The sequence below is a fragment of the Xiphophorus couchianus genome, chromosome 19 (assembly GCF_001444195.1).
Source record: "Xiphophorus couchianus chromosome 19, X_couchianus-1.0, whole genome shotgun sequence".
NCBI classification, from domain to species: Eukaryota; Metazoa; Chordata; class Actinopteri; order Cyprinodontiformes; family Poeciliidae; genus Xiphophorus; species Xiphophorus couchianus.
In genome coordinates, this window is record NC_040246.1 from 14,129,367 (window position 1) to 14,149,398 (window position 20,032).

The 20,032-nt window shown below is 36.7% G+C and overlaps 1 protein-coding gene across 1 annotated transcript in view; it reads left to right on the forward strand.

Moving 5' to 3' along the window:
- Window positions 1-480: 480 nt before the first annotated feature.
- Window positions 481-20,032, forward strand: part of dnajc17 (DnaJ (Hsp40) homolog, subfamily C, member 17) — a 35,988-nt gene continuing 16,436 nt past the window's right edge. The window contains exons 1-10 of the mRNA XM_028000742.1: window positions 481-718; window positions 8,131-8,200; window positions 10,470-10,528; window positions 10,624-10,711; window positions 10,846-10,922; window positions 12,303-12,420; window positions 13,122-13,165; window positions 16,335-16,412; window positions 18,074-18,154; window positions 19,472-19,591. Coding sequence (XP_027856543.1) covers window positions 638-718; window positions 8,131-8,200; window positions 10,470-10,528; window positions 10,624-10,711; window positions 10,846-10,922; window positions 12,303-12,420; window positions 13,122-13,165; window positions 16,335-16,412; window positions 18,074-18,154; window positions 19,472-19,591 — 816 coding nt within the window. The 5' untranslated portion in view covers window positions 481-637. The remainder of the gene's footprint in view (window positions 719-8,130; window positions 8,201-10,469; window positions 10,529-10,623; window positions 10,712-10,845; window positions 10,923-12,302; window positions 12,421-13,121; window positions 13,166-16,334; window positions 16,413-18,073; window positions 18,155-19,471; window positions 19,592-20,032) is intronic.

A 20,032-nucleotide genomic window follows, 5' to 3' on the forward strand; every position in this document is an offset into this window, starting at 1 on the left:
AAAAAAGTCACAAGGCACAGAAAGAAGGACTCACTTTGACACCATTCAAACAAGTACATCCTCATCCCCAGAGAAATTTAATAAAAAGATGTTTTTACATTAAACCATTAGCTTATTTAATGCAGCAATAATAATTTCAAGGAAGTTAAAAAGATGGATAAAAAATTTTAATATGAGAAAAAATAAAAGTTATGTGCAGTGGTAACCAAGTGAACGTCTCCCTTTTCACCGTTTTATACAAAGCAGTTTGGAAACTGTCATTTGTTGTGCTTATTTTAGTGAAATGTAATATAAAACAAGATAAAGTAAAGCCCGAAAATTTCTGTCAAGAGTAAAACTCTAAAAAACTAATATATATATATATATATATATATATATATATATATATATATATATATATATATATATATATATATATATATATATATATATCCAGAATTTGCTTAGTAACAAACTACATTTCCCAGCATGCAAAGTACATCCAGGTTAAAAGGTCGTCGACGTCAAACTCATGCTGCCTGAAAAACTAAAACAAATGCTAAATTAGCCAAACGTTACCACTTCGGAACCAGCGCAAACGGTATTAAAAGCGTTTTGTTTACTCTGTATAGTTGCTCTAGTTTGTTTCAAATTAAAAATGTCTGGAAAGGCGAAGGAAATCTTACAAATGGACCTGTATGGATTACTCGGCATTGGGAGCTCAGCTACAACGAAAGAGGTACGTAAATAAGGAAGCTTTTAAAACAAACCAATTCTACTAGCAGATAATGAAACATGTGTGAAAGGTGCTTTTGCTATTTTTAACTTAAAGGGCAAACTATAAAAGCGTATTCCTATGAAGCAGGTAGGAAGACTCTGTTTATGTGCCTGACTGAATGTATTAATTTGGTTTATCGCTGTAAAAATAGCACAGTTACAATGCATCTTACCAATTAAGATAAATGTCATGCAGACAGCATGAGGGGATTAGCTCAAGAATGACCCGACAAAATAAAAATTAAACAAACAGCCAGTAAACATACAAACCAGTTAAATGCCGAACCTCGCAGCTGTACTAATCTAGAATGGCCACTAGATGGAGACGTCGCGGCAGGTAACTTCTGCGTGTAACGGGTTGAAATTGTTGGCAAATTTAGGATATGAGAAAATAAAATAGTAAAAACAAAACAAATAGTAAGATAATCTAATGCAATTAAGGTTATTCAGATAATTGATAGACATCGTTTTGCTCAGAGTATAAAAGAGTTTTAAAAGTCTTCTCACTCTTGCATATCATAAGCTTGCTTTTATTCTTCATAATATAAATTATTAGTTCAAGAATGGATTTGAGGTCATTAAGCTTCCCTCTTTTGCCATGATTTGCTTAAACTTTAATCACGGTCTCAGAGATGTTGACCACAATGTCCTTAATACTTCTTTTTCCATCCACCGCCACATCTCTCCAAAATCCACTGGCCTAAACAAGGAGGAATTAAAATTACTGCCAAAAGAAGGGAAGTAGTTAATTTCTTAATTGGATTTCAAAGTGTTCTCATTCCCAGAGGATTATCCTTGAGGAAGTCCGTGGTTGTGGCTTGGGCAGAGCTGAAGCTCCAAAATTGAGAGCAGTGACTCTCTGCGGTCTGTTGATGGTTCAGAGAGATAGTGGGATTGTGAGTACGTGCGCTGAATAAAATCAGAGGACTTGTACAAAAATCAATCAAATGTGTGACGACGGATGTCATCAGACACTTATTCCAGTTGTTTGGCCTGTGGCCTCATCTCTCTCTAGTCAGGCTGTTAATCAGGGAGAAAGGGAAGAAGCTCATCCCAACATGGGTTGTCACATAAACAGGCATTACGTTAAAGCCGTGTTTTACAGACTGTAAAATATTGCTTTGACGCAGGAGTATTGCATTGAGTGTATGTCTGCAAAACCTATTTTTTAATCCATCTCTTATATCACTGTAGCTGAATTTGTGATGTTCTTTGATATTTAAAAAAGCTAGTGAAACTTATAAAATCTTATGATTTAACAGCTGTAAATAACTGGGCTTGGGGGTTTGGGTGGTGGTGAGGAAAAACCACCAGAGTTGTACCTACCGCAGATTGCAAGGTAAAGACATGTCAACAAGTGGGACCACACAGATGCTTTTGTGGTTTATTCTGCTTCTATAATTTTAATAAACCTTTTACCTAATGAATTGCAGTATGAAGCAAGAACATGCTCATATAACTTACTCTTTGACAGACCGTTTAGGTGCACAATTCTAGCTTATAGCAAGGCTGTTCCTGTACAAGGCTGTTCCTGATACAGTGACTTGCAAAAGTAATCCCACCCTTAAAACTTTTCCACAATGTGGCCATGAATTTCAGTGAATTTAATTAGGATTTTATGTGTTGGACCAAAACCTTTTTAGCCAGGATATAAAACATTATTTTGTATTCTCTTTGTCCTTGGAAGTTTGTAGAAAATAAAACAGCAATCGTGCCTAAACTGGAAATTCTGATCATGAAAGTTGGATGTCGCCAACTTTCCTCCATTGCCCCACTTTCATGGGGATAGACGCAATGAAAGTTAAAGGTACAAGGTTTTTCTTACAGTTTGCATCTTACTAAATCATTGGAACGCAGAGTGCCATAAAGTCTATTACTGGACATCTTCCTTTAGTGTTGGTATATATAAAAGGCAGCAAAGTGTGCTGTTGTAGAAAACGCATGGTGTGCATCACCATGAGCACACATTCCCCACAGTTAAACATGGTGATGATGGCATCATGCTGTGGTGAAAGACAAGAAAGCTGGTCAAACTGGCTCGAGGCTGCAATAGATTTGAAACAATGGAACAGATCAATTAGAGCATATTTATATATTAGAATGGCCCAGTAAAAGTCCAGACCTAAATTCAATTGAGAATGTATGGTAAAACTTGAAAATTGATGTCCAGAGATGTTCTCTAACAATCTGAAAAAACCCAAGCTTTTTGGAAAAGAAAAATGAGCATCAATTTATAGTTTCTGAATGCATAAAGCTAGTAAAGACATACTGTTCTTCCAAATACTTGCAGTTTTCTTTGCAGAGAAAGATTCTTTTACAAAGTATTTACTCCTGGGGCTGAATATTAATGCTCACTACACCTTCAGATATTTTAGAAGGTTTTGGAGAAATTTGTCTGAAAAAAAATGATTGCTTGATCTGTGTTCTTAGCAATAAAATAAACCTGTTTGTGACATTTAGAAGAGCACATTTCTACTTGAATTGTGCAGACTGTGATTAGTTCTTTGTTTTGTACTTTTGCACTGAAGTTGTGACATTTGCAAAAAGAATTAAGCTTTCATTTTCTTTATAAATGTTTATTCAGCTATAGTCTGGTAGCATGGGTGCACATCTACTGCTTGATTAAGGAAAACTGTACATATCAATGAAAGCAAAGTCTGATTATACATTGAATCAAATATCCAAGCAGAACAGAATTGTGAACAGAAATCCAAAGCTGCTTCCAATCTTTCATCTTGTCTGTTTGTATTCTTTCCTTTTATTACACAATTATAAAATATTTTGTGTTCTACTACATAAAATACCAATAGAATACATTGAATTTTGTGGCTTTAATGTGCCAGAATCTTCAAAGCTTATGAATATGTGGAACGGACTGTAGATCTTTTATAGATTGTCTGTTTTTTGTAAATGGATAAGGATTGCTATGAAATATAATCTGTGACTAATACTCAATTTCAAAAGGACACTTTTAAATGTGCATATTCTCCTAAAATGCTCAAGTGAACTAAAGAAGAGTTATCCTCCCTATCGCTACCATAATTTGATTTAGCAGAACAGTATGTAATGCTTTCACAATTCTTTTGGACATATTTCAGAAAAACTCTCTGTGCCTGAAATAATTCCTAGTATCAGAGTTTTACTTGAAGTTTTACTATTTTGCTTGCACATCATAGTATCTTGCTGCAATAGTCTTCAACATATTTAATTTTCCTCTTCCACAGGGTTTCTAAAACTTAAAAGGATATTAGTGTTGAAAAGATGACTAAAACTTGTCAAGAAGTTGCAGAGTTACTTTTATAAACACAAGGTAATTTTGATTCTGTTTAGGACATTTACTTCATGTCATAAAAGAGAAATGATCAACATTTATATAAGAAACGTGTTTGCATTCATCCTCATTTTGTTCAGCAATACTCCTTTCACAATTACTCTTTCTTCTCTACTATGTTCTTCTTCTGGCTGCTATCTTCCTTCAGCAAATAATTGCCTCTAAATAGTGGAGTATAGCAATTAAGAGGGAGAGTCCCATGGCAGTGAGGCAGCTTATCAGCCTCAGAGGTTCTGCTGTGGCTGCGATGCGGCTAGGACACTCAGCAGCAGTTTGTCAGCAATCATTTGGCCCTGGAGACGGGTAATGAGGACAAGATGTACGGAGGAATCAGTGCGGTGGAGACTCAAACCATTTGGCTACTGTTGGCTTGCTGCTGCAGGATTGTTGTCTTCTCTTAATCTTGTGACTTGTCCTTCCACAAACTCAAGCGTGGGAAATAGTTCAGCAATTTCCTTCATTTAGTTTCTCGCATTTGAAACCTAGAACATTGGGATGTTACAAGGAGTGGTAGTAGTAGCAGAATGTAAAATTATAATCAATATGGAGTTTCTTCTTCTTATTTTTCTTGTTTTGTTTGCATGCTATCAGGATTTTTTTGTCTTTTAACGATCAGCAAAATCTGCCAAAAGATGACCATGAAGATGCAATTATGTCTGAGCTGATTATTGATTTCTAGGTTTTTGAGCCAATGGGGTTCAGTCTTGAGTTCAATCCTGCCGGTTATGGCACTAATGGGAGCTACAGTGGCTTGATGAAATATGAAATGATATTTTAGAGAAAAAGAAATGGGAGGAGGGGGAGAAAATGGCGAAATATGATAAGTATTTACAATGCAAATGAATAAAATCAGACAATGATTTGGAAATATGTTAAAATTGTAAAATTATCACAACTATAATTGAACAGCCTAGCTTTCTAAATCCTGAATGTAGCAAACAATTGCAACCCTGATTAAGGCATATTTGATTATTGTGCCTATTACTAACTTTGATCTTTGTTGTTATGCTGAATTAGCACAACTGCCCATGTGATGAGCTAGAAATTTCAGTAAGATGTTCATTGAACACGAGAAGTTCACAACAGTTTTCCTTTGCTCATAAAACAATAGCTTTACACTGGTTTTCTTTACTACATTTAGAGCTGATCTTAAATATTATGTTCAGAAATGTGCAAATATTTTCTTTAATGCATACGTAATTGATATTTTGTGTTGAAAACTTTGTTTATTCTGCAAGTTAGCTAGGGAAAATAAGCTCAGGAAAAATTAAGGATTAAAAAGTTTATGTTTTTTATTTAAGCATCAATTGTTTCATGATAACAAAACCAAGGAACATATTTCTTAAATGTTACTGGAGTGTGAAAAATATGAAGCTGATTCAAACACAAAGTACAGTACAAATATAAAGTGGAAGGATAATAATGCATGGTATTCTAATAAGACAGAGCATTTTTGTCAATTTCTCTGCATAATTCCTCAAAATCAGTCAGACTGGATGGAGAGCATCTCAAATCGTGAGATGCTTCCCAGTTGAATTTAGGTGTGTACTTTGTCTGGACCCTTCCAACAAATTAATATGCTTCAGTTTATCCATTCCATCATATCTCCAGCTGTATTTTTTGGGTTACAGCCCTGCTGGACGGTGAACCTGCACACCAGTTTCTGGTGTTTTGTAGCCTTTGCAGCCAGGATTACACTATGTTCATCTCCATACATCTTGCAATCAACTTTGAACAGCTTATCTGTCACTGCTGATAAATATCAAGCCCCCAGATAGTCTAATAACTGCCTATTTTAATATTTCAAATACCAAACATAACTTACTATGTATTAATACGCAACCATCTTAGCAATTCCACAGAAACAAACATCCACATTCTTCGTTATTTCCCCTCTTGGGGTTGTAGCAAATAAGCAATAAGAAAAATTAATGGCACCTCTTGATTGGCTGCATTGCAAATGCCCGCCAAAGGCCTGCAGATATTTCAGCTTCTCGAACTGCTTTTTGCCTCGAATAATTTAGTTCCATTTACAGGAAAATCTGTAAATTATGGAAGTTTTCTATGAATAATCTGCAAATACTGAACCACAAATAGGTGGGGGTAAACTGTGTAGTGTTTCATCCACTTTAGAGTTCTGCTCTACTTTATGTTGGTCTGTCACAAAAAATCCCAAAGTAGATTTTATTTTGTCACGTCACAAAATGTGAAAAACCTCAAAAGACAATGAATGCGTTTGCAAGACAGACTTCTGACAATGATTAAAGAAAAATAGAGCAAGTTATGAATAAATTTGAATTCTTTATTTCAAAGTCTTTGCAAATTTTAGGACCACAGATTGCCTTCAATCATTATTTTTGTTGATGGAAAAAACTGTTTATTTTTTGTAGGGTGTGGCGAATGCATTCAGAGCACAGACTTTAGTGTTTAACTTGCTCATATCTTCCTAAAAGTGTTTGGAACATTTTAGAAAGAGCTATAATTGGAATTATAAAGCAAAGAACAAGGAGAGACAGATGGAGAGAGGCTAAAGCCAAAGACTGGAGCCAGAACTGAAGCACTGGTCTGCCAGTTTTAACTTTATGATGATTATTTGTACCAAACAGAAAATACTTGGTATTCTTTTATGATTCCTAGTACCTGAACATCCTGGACGCAAATAATCACTTACGCTTTGAAGTAAAGAAGAAAAAAAAGAGAGAGACCTGTTGATATCATTGAAACTTAAGATCTTGTGCTTTGTACAGTCCGTATCTGTCTTAATGTGTATAACACAGGGACTCATTTAGGTTGTTGCTAAAAATGCTGCATCTTACCACATTCTGCTTTGTTTGGTCAACATTGGAGCTTGGTTTGTACTGTAAAGGTCAAATTGTGCTAAATAACCTACATAAACACTGCATATGCAAGAAGACAAATGTAAATGTTTCCCAGACATAAAGAAAGGTGCTTCCACTTTTTTCATGGCCTGTAGCATACTGGCAGGAGATTGATTTGTGTGAAAGTTGGGACGGAGCGGGCCGGGGAGTCGGAATACGTGAAAACATGCGGTACATCAGAACGTCTGATTAGGATTTGTGTATTTAGGCTGTGCTCACATGTATGAAGGAATGTATGAGGCAGATCTTTAGCATGCAATGCACGGTACACATCTGAGCATGTGTTTTTGGAGTTGCGTGCAGAAAGTCAGAGCCCCTATGGTCTTCACAGAAGCTTTTCCTGCTTTCTTTTATTTCACCAATGGAGGAGGTGTCTAATGGAACCCCCCCCTAACTGGACAAGTGAAGGGAAAACATTATAAGCAGTCACCCAGTTTACCCATCATCATCATCTCAAAAGAACCATGACTCATTTAGAAGAAAAGCTGTAAAATTCTAACTTAAAGTTGTAATGCTCCATACTTTCCATTGTCTTTCAACTTTTACTTGAAGTTGTCTCATCCTGAGAACCTTGAATTCTCCTCTTTCCCACCCATAATCCCTCTTAAGTTTAGCATTATTATTCATAATTAGCCAACAAAATCCCATTTACTGCTTCTGAGAACTCAATAAACTTTTGGTAATACTAATCCTTTTAATCTGTTTTAATTATCATATTTTTCAGTGATTTTCTTTTGTGTTAACTATGTGTATTAGTTTATTTGTAATATTCTTTTGCTTGTTTACTTGGTTGGTTTGTCTAGTTAATCTGTATTGATAGCACTTTCTTGGTTGTATTGATGATCAGCTCTCATTAAGTTTACCTTTTTTGTTTGACATGTTAATATTTGCATTGATTTTAAATAATTTCTAAATCCCGAGGAATTTACTGTGCTTCTTTTAATCACAGGAAAGGAAACCATTGTCCCTCACAGATTTTAATAAATTATGAATGATTGATTTATTTTATGTATATGAGCCAAAACAAATGGAGCAAAACTTTTATAAATACCAATGTTGCAGGTAAATGTAAGATCAGCTGACTTTGTAATGTGGCAATCATTTTTTGAAAGCAACAAAGATGAAGAAATTAATAAGAAATTAATGTATTCTCCTTTTAACCAGATCAAGAAAGCCTACAGACAGAAGGCACTGACCTGTCATCCAGACAAGAACCCAGACAACCCCAAAGCAGGTGAGGGAAAACTTTTTTATTGTTTCATTTAGTCTGTTTTTGCCTTTGCTGCATTTTATGCACAGACTTCTATCATTATCCTGAATTATCTGACTTTTAATGAATATAAGTGTTTTAAATGCACACCGGAGCTACCACAAAACTTGTTTTATGTTCAATAGCTTTGACCCTAGATGGAAGGAAATTGATTATTGTATTTGTGAACAACTCATAAATCGTCATGGCTGAAGCCTATCATAAACTGGAAGATATACTGAAACAGCATCGTCATTGTTTCCCTGACTAGTGAACACCTTAAAAGCTAAATATCATCTGAAGAAAAATTTTATGGTCACAGTAGGCCAATATTGAGATCTTTGTCCCCAATCCTGAGAATGTTCTGAGCAGTCAAAAATAACTTTTAGACCAAATAATAACGTACCAAGTTTCAAGCATGGTGGTGGAAGCTTCACTCAGGGGTCGGTTTTGCTGATATCTGAGGTAACAGTGTTCTAGTTAAGAAGTAGAAATTCTAACATAGTGATGCAAACATCATTGTAAGCTTTACTTTCCATAAAAAAACATCACTTGTTCAGTTTAGAGTTACAGGCGCCACATGTAACACTGATTTAGACGTACTCTCCTGTGTCTTGAAAAATAAATTTTTTCTCCACATCTTATTACTGTTGATGTGAATAGCAACCGTTCTGAAATGCAAGCCTATAACTGGGGGTAGTAGTTTCTTCTAGTTTCCCAGTGAGAAATCTGACTTAGGAGGGCATTTTGGTTGATTCTTTTCAGTTTCAAATACAACTGGAATGCAGCATTAGATGCAATTTGGGCCTTCAACAGGGTGATGATCAAAACTTTAGAAGAGATGTTAGAAAAACGGTGTCACAAAACATGGTCAAAAAATCAGCCAGCATTATACCAGGACCCTGTAAATGGCTACACAAAATAACAATATGTTGTAATTAAATTGTATTTGAAAGTCAATAAAAAATATATGTTCTGTGATTTTTCTACCCTCAACAAAGGAACAGTTCTAATAAATCAGAATATTTAAAGGAGATATTTTATGGTTAAAAAGAAAGGGAGATGATTTATCAGGCGTGTATTTAAACTCCTGACAGGAATTGTAGATAACCAGATTCTTTCCTGCTGGAGTATTTCTAATCAGACAGACAAGCTTGGAAAAACCTCATCAGCACCACAGTTGGCTCTGTTTCCATCCTCTTCCTAATTGATGAGTCGGTCTGCTCTCTGCAGCAAGAAGCAAAGAATTTCACTGTAGCTTTCTGTCAGTAGGGGGGGTTGAAGCAACTTGCACAAAAGGCTGGTAATGAGGTATGTTTTCAAGGGAGGTTACTGTGGTTCCTGAATGGTTTAGATGATTTCTGATCGTGACAGGAAAAAAAAAATTGGAAACTGGTACGGTTAGGAGGTTGAGAGGAATAGTACAAAAGCAGGGGGTCGGTTTCCCAGAAATGGAAAAGAAGTGGTTTGGAGGGCCTCAACATTTGAACTCACACATAGACAGACTTGGCCTCTAACACACGCAAGCAGAACTTGACTTGGAACTTGTCACCCCCTAAGGGGGCAGCTGTATGCATGGAAAAGGAGACTTAAAGCTTATCATAGTTCACTGATTGAAGATACCCCTCATGAAATCCCTCATTTTTCCCTACCAACCATGTTGTGACACTTGAGTTGACTTTAAGACATGGCAGATTCCACCTAACCCCTCCGCCCCCAGTTGGATTTTATTTGAGCCAGTTATATCCATGGAGGTAATCTGACCGCCTTTGCTAGCACTATCATCTGTTTGTGTGTATTGCCAGTCCCCACAGGAAGTAACAATATCAGCCTGTTAGGCCGTCCATACGTGACTGATTAAGGTTGGGCAGGATGGTCAGTGGTGTAGGATGAGCCCGGGGAATGTGGTCTCCTAGTGTGTACATTTATAACTGTGGGTTTGTGTTAAGTGACAGCTGGAGTGGAGGGAAACTGAGGATGGATGGAGAGAGGTGAAGACAATTCGCCATTTCTCATTGGAGGAAGCAGGTTTTATAAGAGAAAACCTCTGGTTTCTTTATGTAAATTTTCAATGCTTTGTCCATAAATTAAGTTTGTATTGTGTGTAGATTTATTCTGTTTTCTTTTCTCTCCTTAGTTGTAAAACATTGACTTGTATGTCAACAATTTCATAACTTATTAGCCTAATTTTTTAATTTTAAAAAAAAATTTTTACTGTAAAGCTCACATATTTGCCATCGTCTCTTTCTTACAGCGGAGCTCTTCCATCAATTGTCCCAGGCTCTTGAAGTTCTCACTGATGCTGCAGCCAAGGTGAGACCAACAATATATTTTTAACCTGTAAAAATCCTCCTGATTCACTCCCACATCATCAGACAGTTCGTACCTGTGACTGATGCTCTTTCCAGGCTGCCTATGACAAGATTTGTGCTGCCAAGAAACAAGCTGAAGAACGAAACAAGAAATTAGATGATAAAAGGAAGAAAATTAAACTTGGTGAGTAGTTGCTGTTAACCTGTTATATTAAAGGTACTACAGGGTTAATGAAACAAAGTAAAACATTTTTAAAACAACTTGCAGAAACCTCATTTCGAAAATATAAGGGATGAACATGAGTCTATTTGTTTCAGACTTGGAGGCCAGAGAACGGCGAGCAGAGGTTCAGAGCCAGGAAGAAGTTCAAATCACAAGAACACTTGAAGAAGAGGTAAGAATATCTAAAGTGTGTTGAACAGTAAGAATATTTTGTCACATTAAAACCACACAATCAAGACCAACACGATCATGTTCATAATTGGAAAGTGGAAGAAAAGTTATGCATGGTGTTTAAATTGTTTCTCACATATAAATCAGAACATTGTGGCATCCATTTTTATTTACCCCCCTTTATTTTGACAACATCCAATATGGGTAGCTGCAGTAATAAGTCTCCTAATTTACTATATATAGTACATCTGTGTGTAATTTATTGTTAATGTGAATCCTGCTGTTCTGTGAAGACATGATGGAGGCAAAAACACAGCAGAGCAACCAGGGAGAAAGTTTAAAGCAGATATAGGTACATGATGTATTAAATAGCATTCCATTTTCCATTACTTTTAAAGATCCACAGTCTTTAGTTTAAGATAGGGAAATATTTGATTTGTCATGCATACATAAACATATTCATTAAGTTAAAATGCCATCTACTTTGTTTTGTGTACTATGATACTCCTACTTAAATCACACAAAGTGCAATATCTATATTCATTAATACAAGCACACACAAAATGATACATTATTTTTATGACATATTTTAAGTTGTTAAAACTGTAAGCAGTGTTTTAATATTTTGTGTTAATGAGTAGTATCGGGCAAGTTATTAAGTTGTGCAAATCTGGTAGACATTTGATATAATGCTGTCAGCTGTGAATGAGGTGAAATTTGGTTCTGTAACGTATTTTGCCTGAATGTAAATGCAAAACACACTAGTAGGATCTAGATTTGTATGGATTTACAAACCAGTTACACTGAAGTCTCTGGTTTGATTGTCACAAATTATGAATTAGTTTGTACAGAAACCTTGAGAGAGTTAGTTGCTCGACATTCGGGAGAGGTTGCAGAAGAAGAAAACTTTGTAATTTAGAAATGGGACTGACCACAGATGCTTACTGGAAATTACTTATTCTAACGTGTCCAGGAAAGTCTGAAACACAAGCAGGTGCTTTATTCTGTTCTTTGTCAAATATGTGTTCCTGATTCAGTTTCTAGTTGAGTCATCCAACCACTTGGGGAAAGATCAAAGGTTCAGTCTGAAACAATAGTTTTTATAATCTTTGGTTATATTTATCACTAAAACCACTAGAAAGTTTTGCATAACTTTTTTCTAACTGGAAGATATAAATGAGCAAGGTGCGTTTTTGTTCATGACGAGGAGTGGCATTAAAGTGTAAAATCTATTTTTCTTTAAGTTCATAAAAACACAGACGAGGACAGAAAACTAGCTCGGCATTAAAATTGCAAAAGATCATAATTTAAAGAAATTCTGTCTACAAAATGTTCATGCAGGTTTGTGATTAACACCGTATTATTTGTGTGAACCTAAAAGATCGCCCGCTTGAGGGAGGAGGGATCCAGACAACTTGAAGAAGAGCAGAGGCTCATCAGGGAGCAGATCCAGAGAGAAAGAGAAGCACAGCAACAACCAGGAAACTACATTCAGATAGGTTTGATTTCTTCTTGGATTTAACCATCAGCCGTCTGTGCTTGTCCATGTTATCATAAATGTATCAGTGTTTTCATGTTCTGATGTTATAAATTCAGTTTGATCAGTTAGTTGATGTTTTTTTGTTTCCAAGCAATCATCCAGCCTGTCTAACCACACTAGCCACCGTTCTGCCTGTGGTTCACCAAATATTATTCAAGCAACGAACAATAACAAGAGCTGAACTTATATGAGAAGAGGTCTATTTTAGTTCATTTGGCAGTCAGACGTCTTGGCAAAGTATCATAGGAATGCAAAGTGCTAAACACACACACACACACACACACACACACACACACACACACACACACACACACACACACACACACACACAGAGCTGTCCGTCAGACCTTGTTCCTTTTCCTTCGTTGTTTTAAGCGGCGGAGTCTTCTGGAGATGTAAACCTGACCCTCTTTTGTGGGTGTGCAATTACTCGTTCATCGTCTGTACATATTTTGAGTCCCCTCTGTTTGCACGCACTCAGCCCTCCCCTGATCAGAGCCATGTCTCCAAAAGTCAAAAAAATGTACCACATGGGAGCCATTTCTAAGTTGCTGTCTTTCGGCACAAGCCTCTTGAGTACCATATTTCAATTAAACAGTTGCTCCTTTGTCTTTTTACCTCACTGTCTCAACCGTCACTAATGCTTTTTCTCACACTCAGGAGGGGAGAGATATTCCCAGAGCAACGCAACCCCAAAACTGAAGGTAAGACTCAACATCTAAGGGCAGTTCGTGGAAATCAGAATGGGGGCTTGGTATACATTTTATACAACCTTTAGCTGTTTGTAATTTATTATTCAGAGACCACGAATGCTTTCTCATCACTTAGCACATATGTTGCTCTCACACCACTTCCTCCCGATTAGGCACGATTCTGTCAGGGGACCAATATTTATGCCAAAAGAAGGCTTATTATATTTCCTCCTGGAAATGGCCTGATTCTGTGTGTATTAACGAATGCAAGGAACGTTAGATAATGTGTTTACACCCTAAACCTAGTTCTAGTAATTGAAAGCCATCTAAAGCAGTGGCAATATCCCCAGATGTTTGTATATTCAGCTCAAAAAACAAACAAAAGCTATACTGACAAGATCCCAAACCACAGTCGCAAACACAAGAAAGTTGCAGCAAATGTTAAATGTTCTTTTCTCAGTTTAGACTTCTTGCAAAAGTGTTCTTGAGCTTTTACACATTTTGTGACCTTTATCCCATTTACTCCAATGGATTTGGGGATTTTCTTTGGACTAAAACAAAGCATCATATAACAAGAAGTGGAAGGAAAGTAAAGTTTTTCACTTTTACCAATAAAAACTGTAGTGTGCAGAATGTATTGCTAATATATTGTAAAGGTATATTTGCAATATAATTTCAAATATTGCAAATATATCACGATATATTTGTAATAAATTTCATGAACTGCAATAAATATGTCTATAATATTTTTATTCATGCAAGATTAAAAAAAGTTTTAAAAAACTAAAGTGTTGGTAAGGTGTGCAAGTTATTCATCATAAATAATTGTTTTATTTCTACCAATCAGCTCTTGATCATGGCAGTCACCAATATTATAATATTTATTATATAGTTCAGCCTTAATATTCACTTCTCTTCTTCTGATGCCCCAAAAATCTGGTGTCTTCAAATGTCAATCAGTAAATACAGTCAGAATGAGTGGAACTTAGTCTCTGTATGAATCCAGTGGTCCTTGAAGGAGCTTCACCTTCACCTTTGGCCAAGACATTAGCAATAAATATACAAAGCTCCAATGGAATGGTTTAGTTCAAAGCATATTAATTATTAGGAAGACTCAAGGTCCAGACCTTAAGCCAGTGTAGATGTAGAATCTGTGGCAAGACTTAAAACTTGATGTTAATAAATGTTCTCCATCCAATCGTAGCTTGAACTATTTGTGAAGAAGAGTAGAGATCATAGGTTTTTTTCAGTCTTTATGTAATTATCTTTAAATTTGCACCTGCACCAAATATCTAGATCTATTTTGTCTAAAACTAGGGTTGCGTATTTCAATATCCTGTTGAAACCACCCATTAGTGTTCAATGTTTATTTCCATTTTTATTGAAAAATATCATTAATCTTTCAGCAAATTTGAACAATTCATCATTGGCTTTAAAACATTACTATTTCCCAGGCCTTTCCATTAACTTGCTATTTGGATCTTTTCCACTAATATCTTTACTGTTTGTAAATTTATATAAGTCATGATCAAAAACAGCAGTTTTGTGGGCTGGAAACATCACATCACACAAATATTTGAGCATCTAATTTAAAGATTAATGGTTAGGACAGTTATTATTAAGTAAGGAGAAAGTTCTGCTGGAAGAGGGAATGTACATTTTCAGCGATAATTATTGTAAAAATGCTACATGGATTTGAAAATTCCCAGAAAATGTGTGTCTTTGACAGTAAGCAGATTGCTGGAACTGAATCAACCCCCTGTGCTTGCCATTCATTATGCTGCTCTCAGCAGTTGCCATAAAACTGGCCAGTTTTCTGCTGTGGTTTGTCTGTGAACATAAGATTGTACAATATCACTTTTTTTTTTTTTTTTTTAGGAGTACGGGAATACATTTCAGCATTTAGTGACGGGACCTGAGAGCAGAATAAAAAAGGAAAAAAGTATCCTAATAGATTATGTTGCCTTCTGTGGTCGCTTTCATGCCAAATTGAATTTTCATGAAGATTCCGTAGCAGTAGAAATTTCCCATATGTTAAAAGACACGCATGGGGATCAGACTGTGTAGGAGTGAATGGTGAATAATCAGTGTCCTGGTGAGATTTAGTCTAGCAGGTGACTCACCAGTTTTTGATGCACATATCCTTAGGAGATCGCTCATTTGTGTACCAACAGGTATGGATGGAAATTGGCTACAGGTTTTTCAGAGCTTAAAAGATTCTTCCTCCTGTAGCTGATGCTTTTCTAGATGTCTTTTTATAGAGTACGCGTGGCTGACACAATGTCTTGTTGAAGAAAAGGGTCCCACAGCATGATACTTCTGGCATCATCTCTCAACATGGAGATGATGTATTCAAGGAGATATGATGTGTTAGTTATTTGCCACATAGAGTTTTGCAAAGGCCAGAAAAGTTAAATTCTGTCTAGAGCACCTTCTTCCACATGTGTGCTTATGGCGCACTGCAAATTTGACTTTTTTGACTGTCTTTTAAGAATAGACTTCTTCATTCCTCTCCGCCCCCAATCTATGAAGGGGACATCTAATAGTTATCATGGCAACAGATTCTTCCACCAGAGCTCTGCGGCTCCTCCAGAGCTGCTACGAGCATCTCTGGTGCCACCTAAATTATTCCAAGTTTTATACAAACACTATTTTACTCACACCTGGACTCTCTTTTTTGATTTCCTGACTTCTGAAGGCAGTTTAGTGTTTGGGATTTTATTTAGAGGTAGGAGAGCAACGAGGGCTGGTGGATTATCTTTGACTACCTGTATCAAAAGATTAATGTAATGATCGACAAGCTCAGGCATCAACCTGTAGAGGATTGTTAAGTTACAGTTTTGAAGGTGAGTTCCTATGCAGTCTCTGATGCCCATGATAGAAGCTTCTCTCCATTCGTACAGCACCCACTGTTATGAATGGAAATTGACTGCAGGTCCTGCAGGTGATTCAGTGCCGATGTTCCAAGAGCGTAACGAGTTCTTTCTCCCGTAGCTTCAGCCTGTCCTGATGTTTTTCAGCTCTCTGTTTCTCATCAGAGCCAAACTTGTCTGGCACGGTTCGCCTCCTCTGCAGCTGACTTTAATCAATTGTGCTTTAAGGATTATCCATTATCATGCACTTCTTTATTTCTTGAAAGTGATTATGACTAATATTGGCCTCTTTTTTTTTTTTTTTGCAGTTAAAATGGAAATGCAAGAAAGATGACGAGCTGAATGGAGGTTATTCTCAAGACATTCTGCTTAAGCTACTTCATAAGGTGGGTGTCCTGAAATTTCACTTGTGCTGATCTGCTATAAAAGCAATAATTTATTGAAATCCTTTTTTTCATGCTCTTAGGGCTTCAAGAGCTAACTTTGAACAAACCTGCACGCAAAAGTCCACCCTTATTTGAGGCCTGCATGACATCAGTGCTCTAGATTGTTTACACTTCCCCTTAAACAAGGCCTATTAAGTTTTGTAGCAGTGAAAGTGCTGAGGGCAATGTTGTAGTGCCCTTTAAAAGCCACGCACGGCATTGTTTGTGCCCCTCTTACCAGGTGATTAAACAGTTCCAAAGGAGGCTTTAGGAAATGTGCTGTTCTCATGCAACCCACCATCACCTTCTGCCACAATCTTTCATGAAGGTTTTTGGTGGGGTGCAGGTTGTCCTCAAACTAGGATGAGGCTGGTGTCAGTGACGTCAAGTTGCTCAAAGTAATACAGCTGAATTTGCTCTGTTCACGAATGCATCCAGTATGGTCTTAAAAAAGTGTTGTTCCCGTTCAAATTTTTAGGCAAAGAAAATGTGTAATGTTTTTAAAGGCAACCATGAGTGAGTGACAGTTAATGGTTTGGATAAGCAGAAATAGCCAACACTCTGTGGGAAAATGAGTGTGCATGTATGCGTACGTGAGTGGACTTGTGTACTTTGGCTGCCTGCAATAATAAATCTTTGTTTAAAGGGGCAAAAAAATATGTTAAGATATTTATATTTCGTGAAATAGAAGCCTTTTGAGACTCTCCTTTGTCACTGTTGGCTGGCTTTAGAGTGTCCTCAGTGAGCATTTGCATTCCTAGAGTTTCGATTTCCCAGAAAGCTGAATTTTCCCTCTTTCTCTTTGCTCCCATGAAAGGCTAAAGAGGGAACAGGTTAATGCCAAATGGCCTTTCCGTAAAGTTGACAGAGCTAAACTAACCAAGAAGAAATCTTTTCTATTCTCTAATACTGCCTTAAAAAGCAATTGTATCATAACCTGTCTTTATTTCCATTAAGACAGGTTTACTGTCTTTATTTCTTTGGATATTGGAAATGGATATTTTCTCCCACAGGATAAAATATCCATTTCTGACCTATTCCTTTTTTACTCTCTTAGATATGTAGCTAGGAGTTAATTGCAACAAAATTTTTCCAGTACTACTTACACTTTAATTTCAGTGTAGTTCAATTTCCAAAACTTTAGACATAACTTGACTCATTAACTGTAGGCAAGCTAAGTACAGTAAAGTTAAGACCTTTTCAACTTCAAGAAAAATGGTGGCTAAATATGTAATGATGTGTTGAAACAAAGGTGAACTGTTTTCCCAGCTGTTGTTCCAAATGATACAGTTTTCTTCATGTGGTACTGGATTCTGTGTGTTGGATTTATTTTTTTACATCACCTAAACTTGCCGTTGTCTTAGGTGTGTAAATTTTGTACTTTATACTTTTTTTTCTTGTGAATACATTTGACCCAAAAAAAAACTTTTCTCGAATTCAGTAAATTTCTAACTTGTATTTCTCAAATGTGTGATATTCAGCACTGTTTTGAATCTTGACTCTACATATGTTTTTGTTTTCATGGTTATGGATTATACTGTGAAAGGAAATACTAATTCAAATGTTCTGCATCTTTCTTTCCCTTCCACCTCATGCTTTTATCCTGCTGCTGTGACATCTAGTATGGGGATGTTTTAAATGTGATTGTATCGAGTAAGAAGAAAGGAAGTGCTGTTGTGGAGTTTGCATCTGTGAGAGCAGCTGTAAGTACCCGAGGCCTTCACATTTACTGTTCTGGTTAGGATCTCCTTAGGAGACTTTTTGAATTGAACCACTTTACTTCATCACTTGCCACACAGTCTTAGAACGAGTTTTGAGTTAGATTATTACTAGGAATAGCATCTGACAGACGTCCGGACCGCAAGAAGTTGTCTTTGACCTAAAATAATCCCGTGCTTTCGAAATTGTTGCACTGATTGGAACCATCGAACTGAAGCACTTGAGTCATTGTTCCCCATCGTCTGGCTCCGCAGGCTCTTTTTAGTTTTGGTGTTCCTTTGTTTGTCGTTTCCTCTCTACACAACATTTCTGTCAGTCTACTGGATTTAGGCAGTGATCGAGGCATTTCCGTGGCTACAGAACCTTGTGAATGTATTTATACCCGTTGAACCACAAACTTCAATGTGTTTTTATTGGGATTTTGTGCAAACAGAGCTGCACAATTGCATGCTCCTATTTTTTTTTTTTTTAGCAAATAAAAATCTGCAATTGTACTAAGCCCTTGTGCATCAACAACACTGCTCAAATTCACTGAGACTTTGTTGAAAGCAGGTGTGAACATACATTTTAATATCTCAGATTCTTAATTGGTTTTAGGTCTTTACTTTAACTGGGCAATTCTAGCAAATTAAAATCACTTTATTTAAACTGTACAACTTTTGCTCTTGCTGTATGTTTAGGATTGTTGTGCTGGGAAGTGAACCTCATTTCAATCCAATCTCAATGCTTTTGCAGGTATTCTTCCAAGATTGCCCTGTACTTAGCTTGACTCATTAACTGTCGGGAAGCTAAGTACAGTACTAGCCCTGATACAGTTAAACATCTCCACAGCATGATGCTACCACCAACAGGTGGATGTGAGTCCATTCTCCTCCCCCTTTCTTATGGTGTTTTTGGTAACACCCTGTATGGCCCATACCAAAAATCTGCCGCTGAATCTGTTGATGGGACGATTCACATCAAACGTTTTAGATTTTTATGTTATAACCGATTTTTTTTCTTTTTTAAATCCTGGATTCTTTTCCTTCTCCTTCCACTTGTACCCCACTTAGTGGTAATCTAATCCCAAAAACCTCATGAAAGACATTGAAGTTTATGGTTTATCACATGAGAAAATCTGAAAAAAGGGGCACATTATATAGGAAACTTTAACTGCAAATGAATATTTCTATTTGTGCATCTGTTCTGGTTAGGAACTTTAGTTCTAACCAACATTTAGCGAAGATTATTACAACTTCATGCAAAACGTAGAGATCAAGTAGCTTATTTAATGCTAATAATATTTAAATATCTAATTTTAGGAACTGGCTGTTAAAAATGAAAGTGGGCTGAGTGGTAACCCCTTGAAGATTACATGGTTGGAAGGACAACCTGAGGATGTTGCTGCAGCATCTCAAACTGGCCATTTCATGTCTTCACAGGTACTCTTATAACACAGAAATGTATTCTTTTAAATTTCCTTCTGCTCTCATAGGACATGCCTCCCCCGTCTTACAAAGTATTGCCAGTTGCTGTTTCTCCAATAAAAATATTAACCTCTCTGTAGAAAGAGTTATGTAAATGTTCAGATTTTTTTTTTCTTCCATATCAATGGTTCAAATGTTGCCCCAGAGTTTGCACTTTTGTTCTTTTTGGCCACAATCAGTGTGGTCGGGTAAGTGGACCTCAGTTTATTTGTTTTGGAGTGGTGAGGCGGTGGCCTCTTACTGGTTCAGAGAGACTGGTTGGGTGCTCATTAATGTAACTGACCTGGGAGAGTCCAGGAATGCTTCACTTCACACGGCAGCCAAGGGGAGGCACTGTGCAATAATGACACCCTAACATGTCAGCCTGACTGTCGGGATTATTTTAAGAAAAGCTTT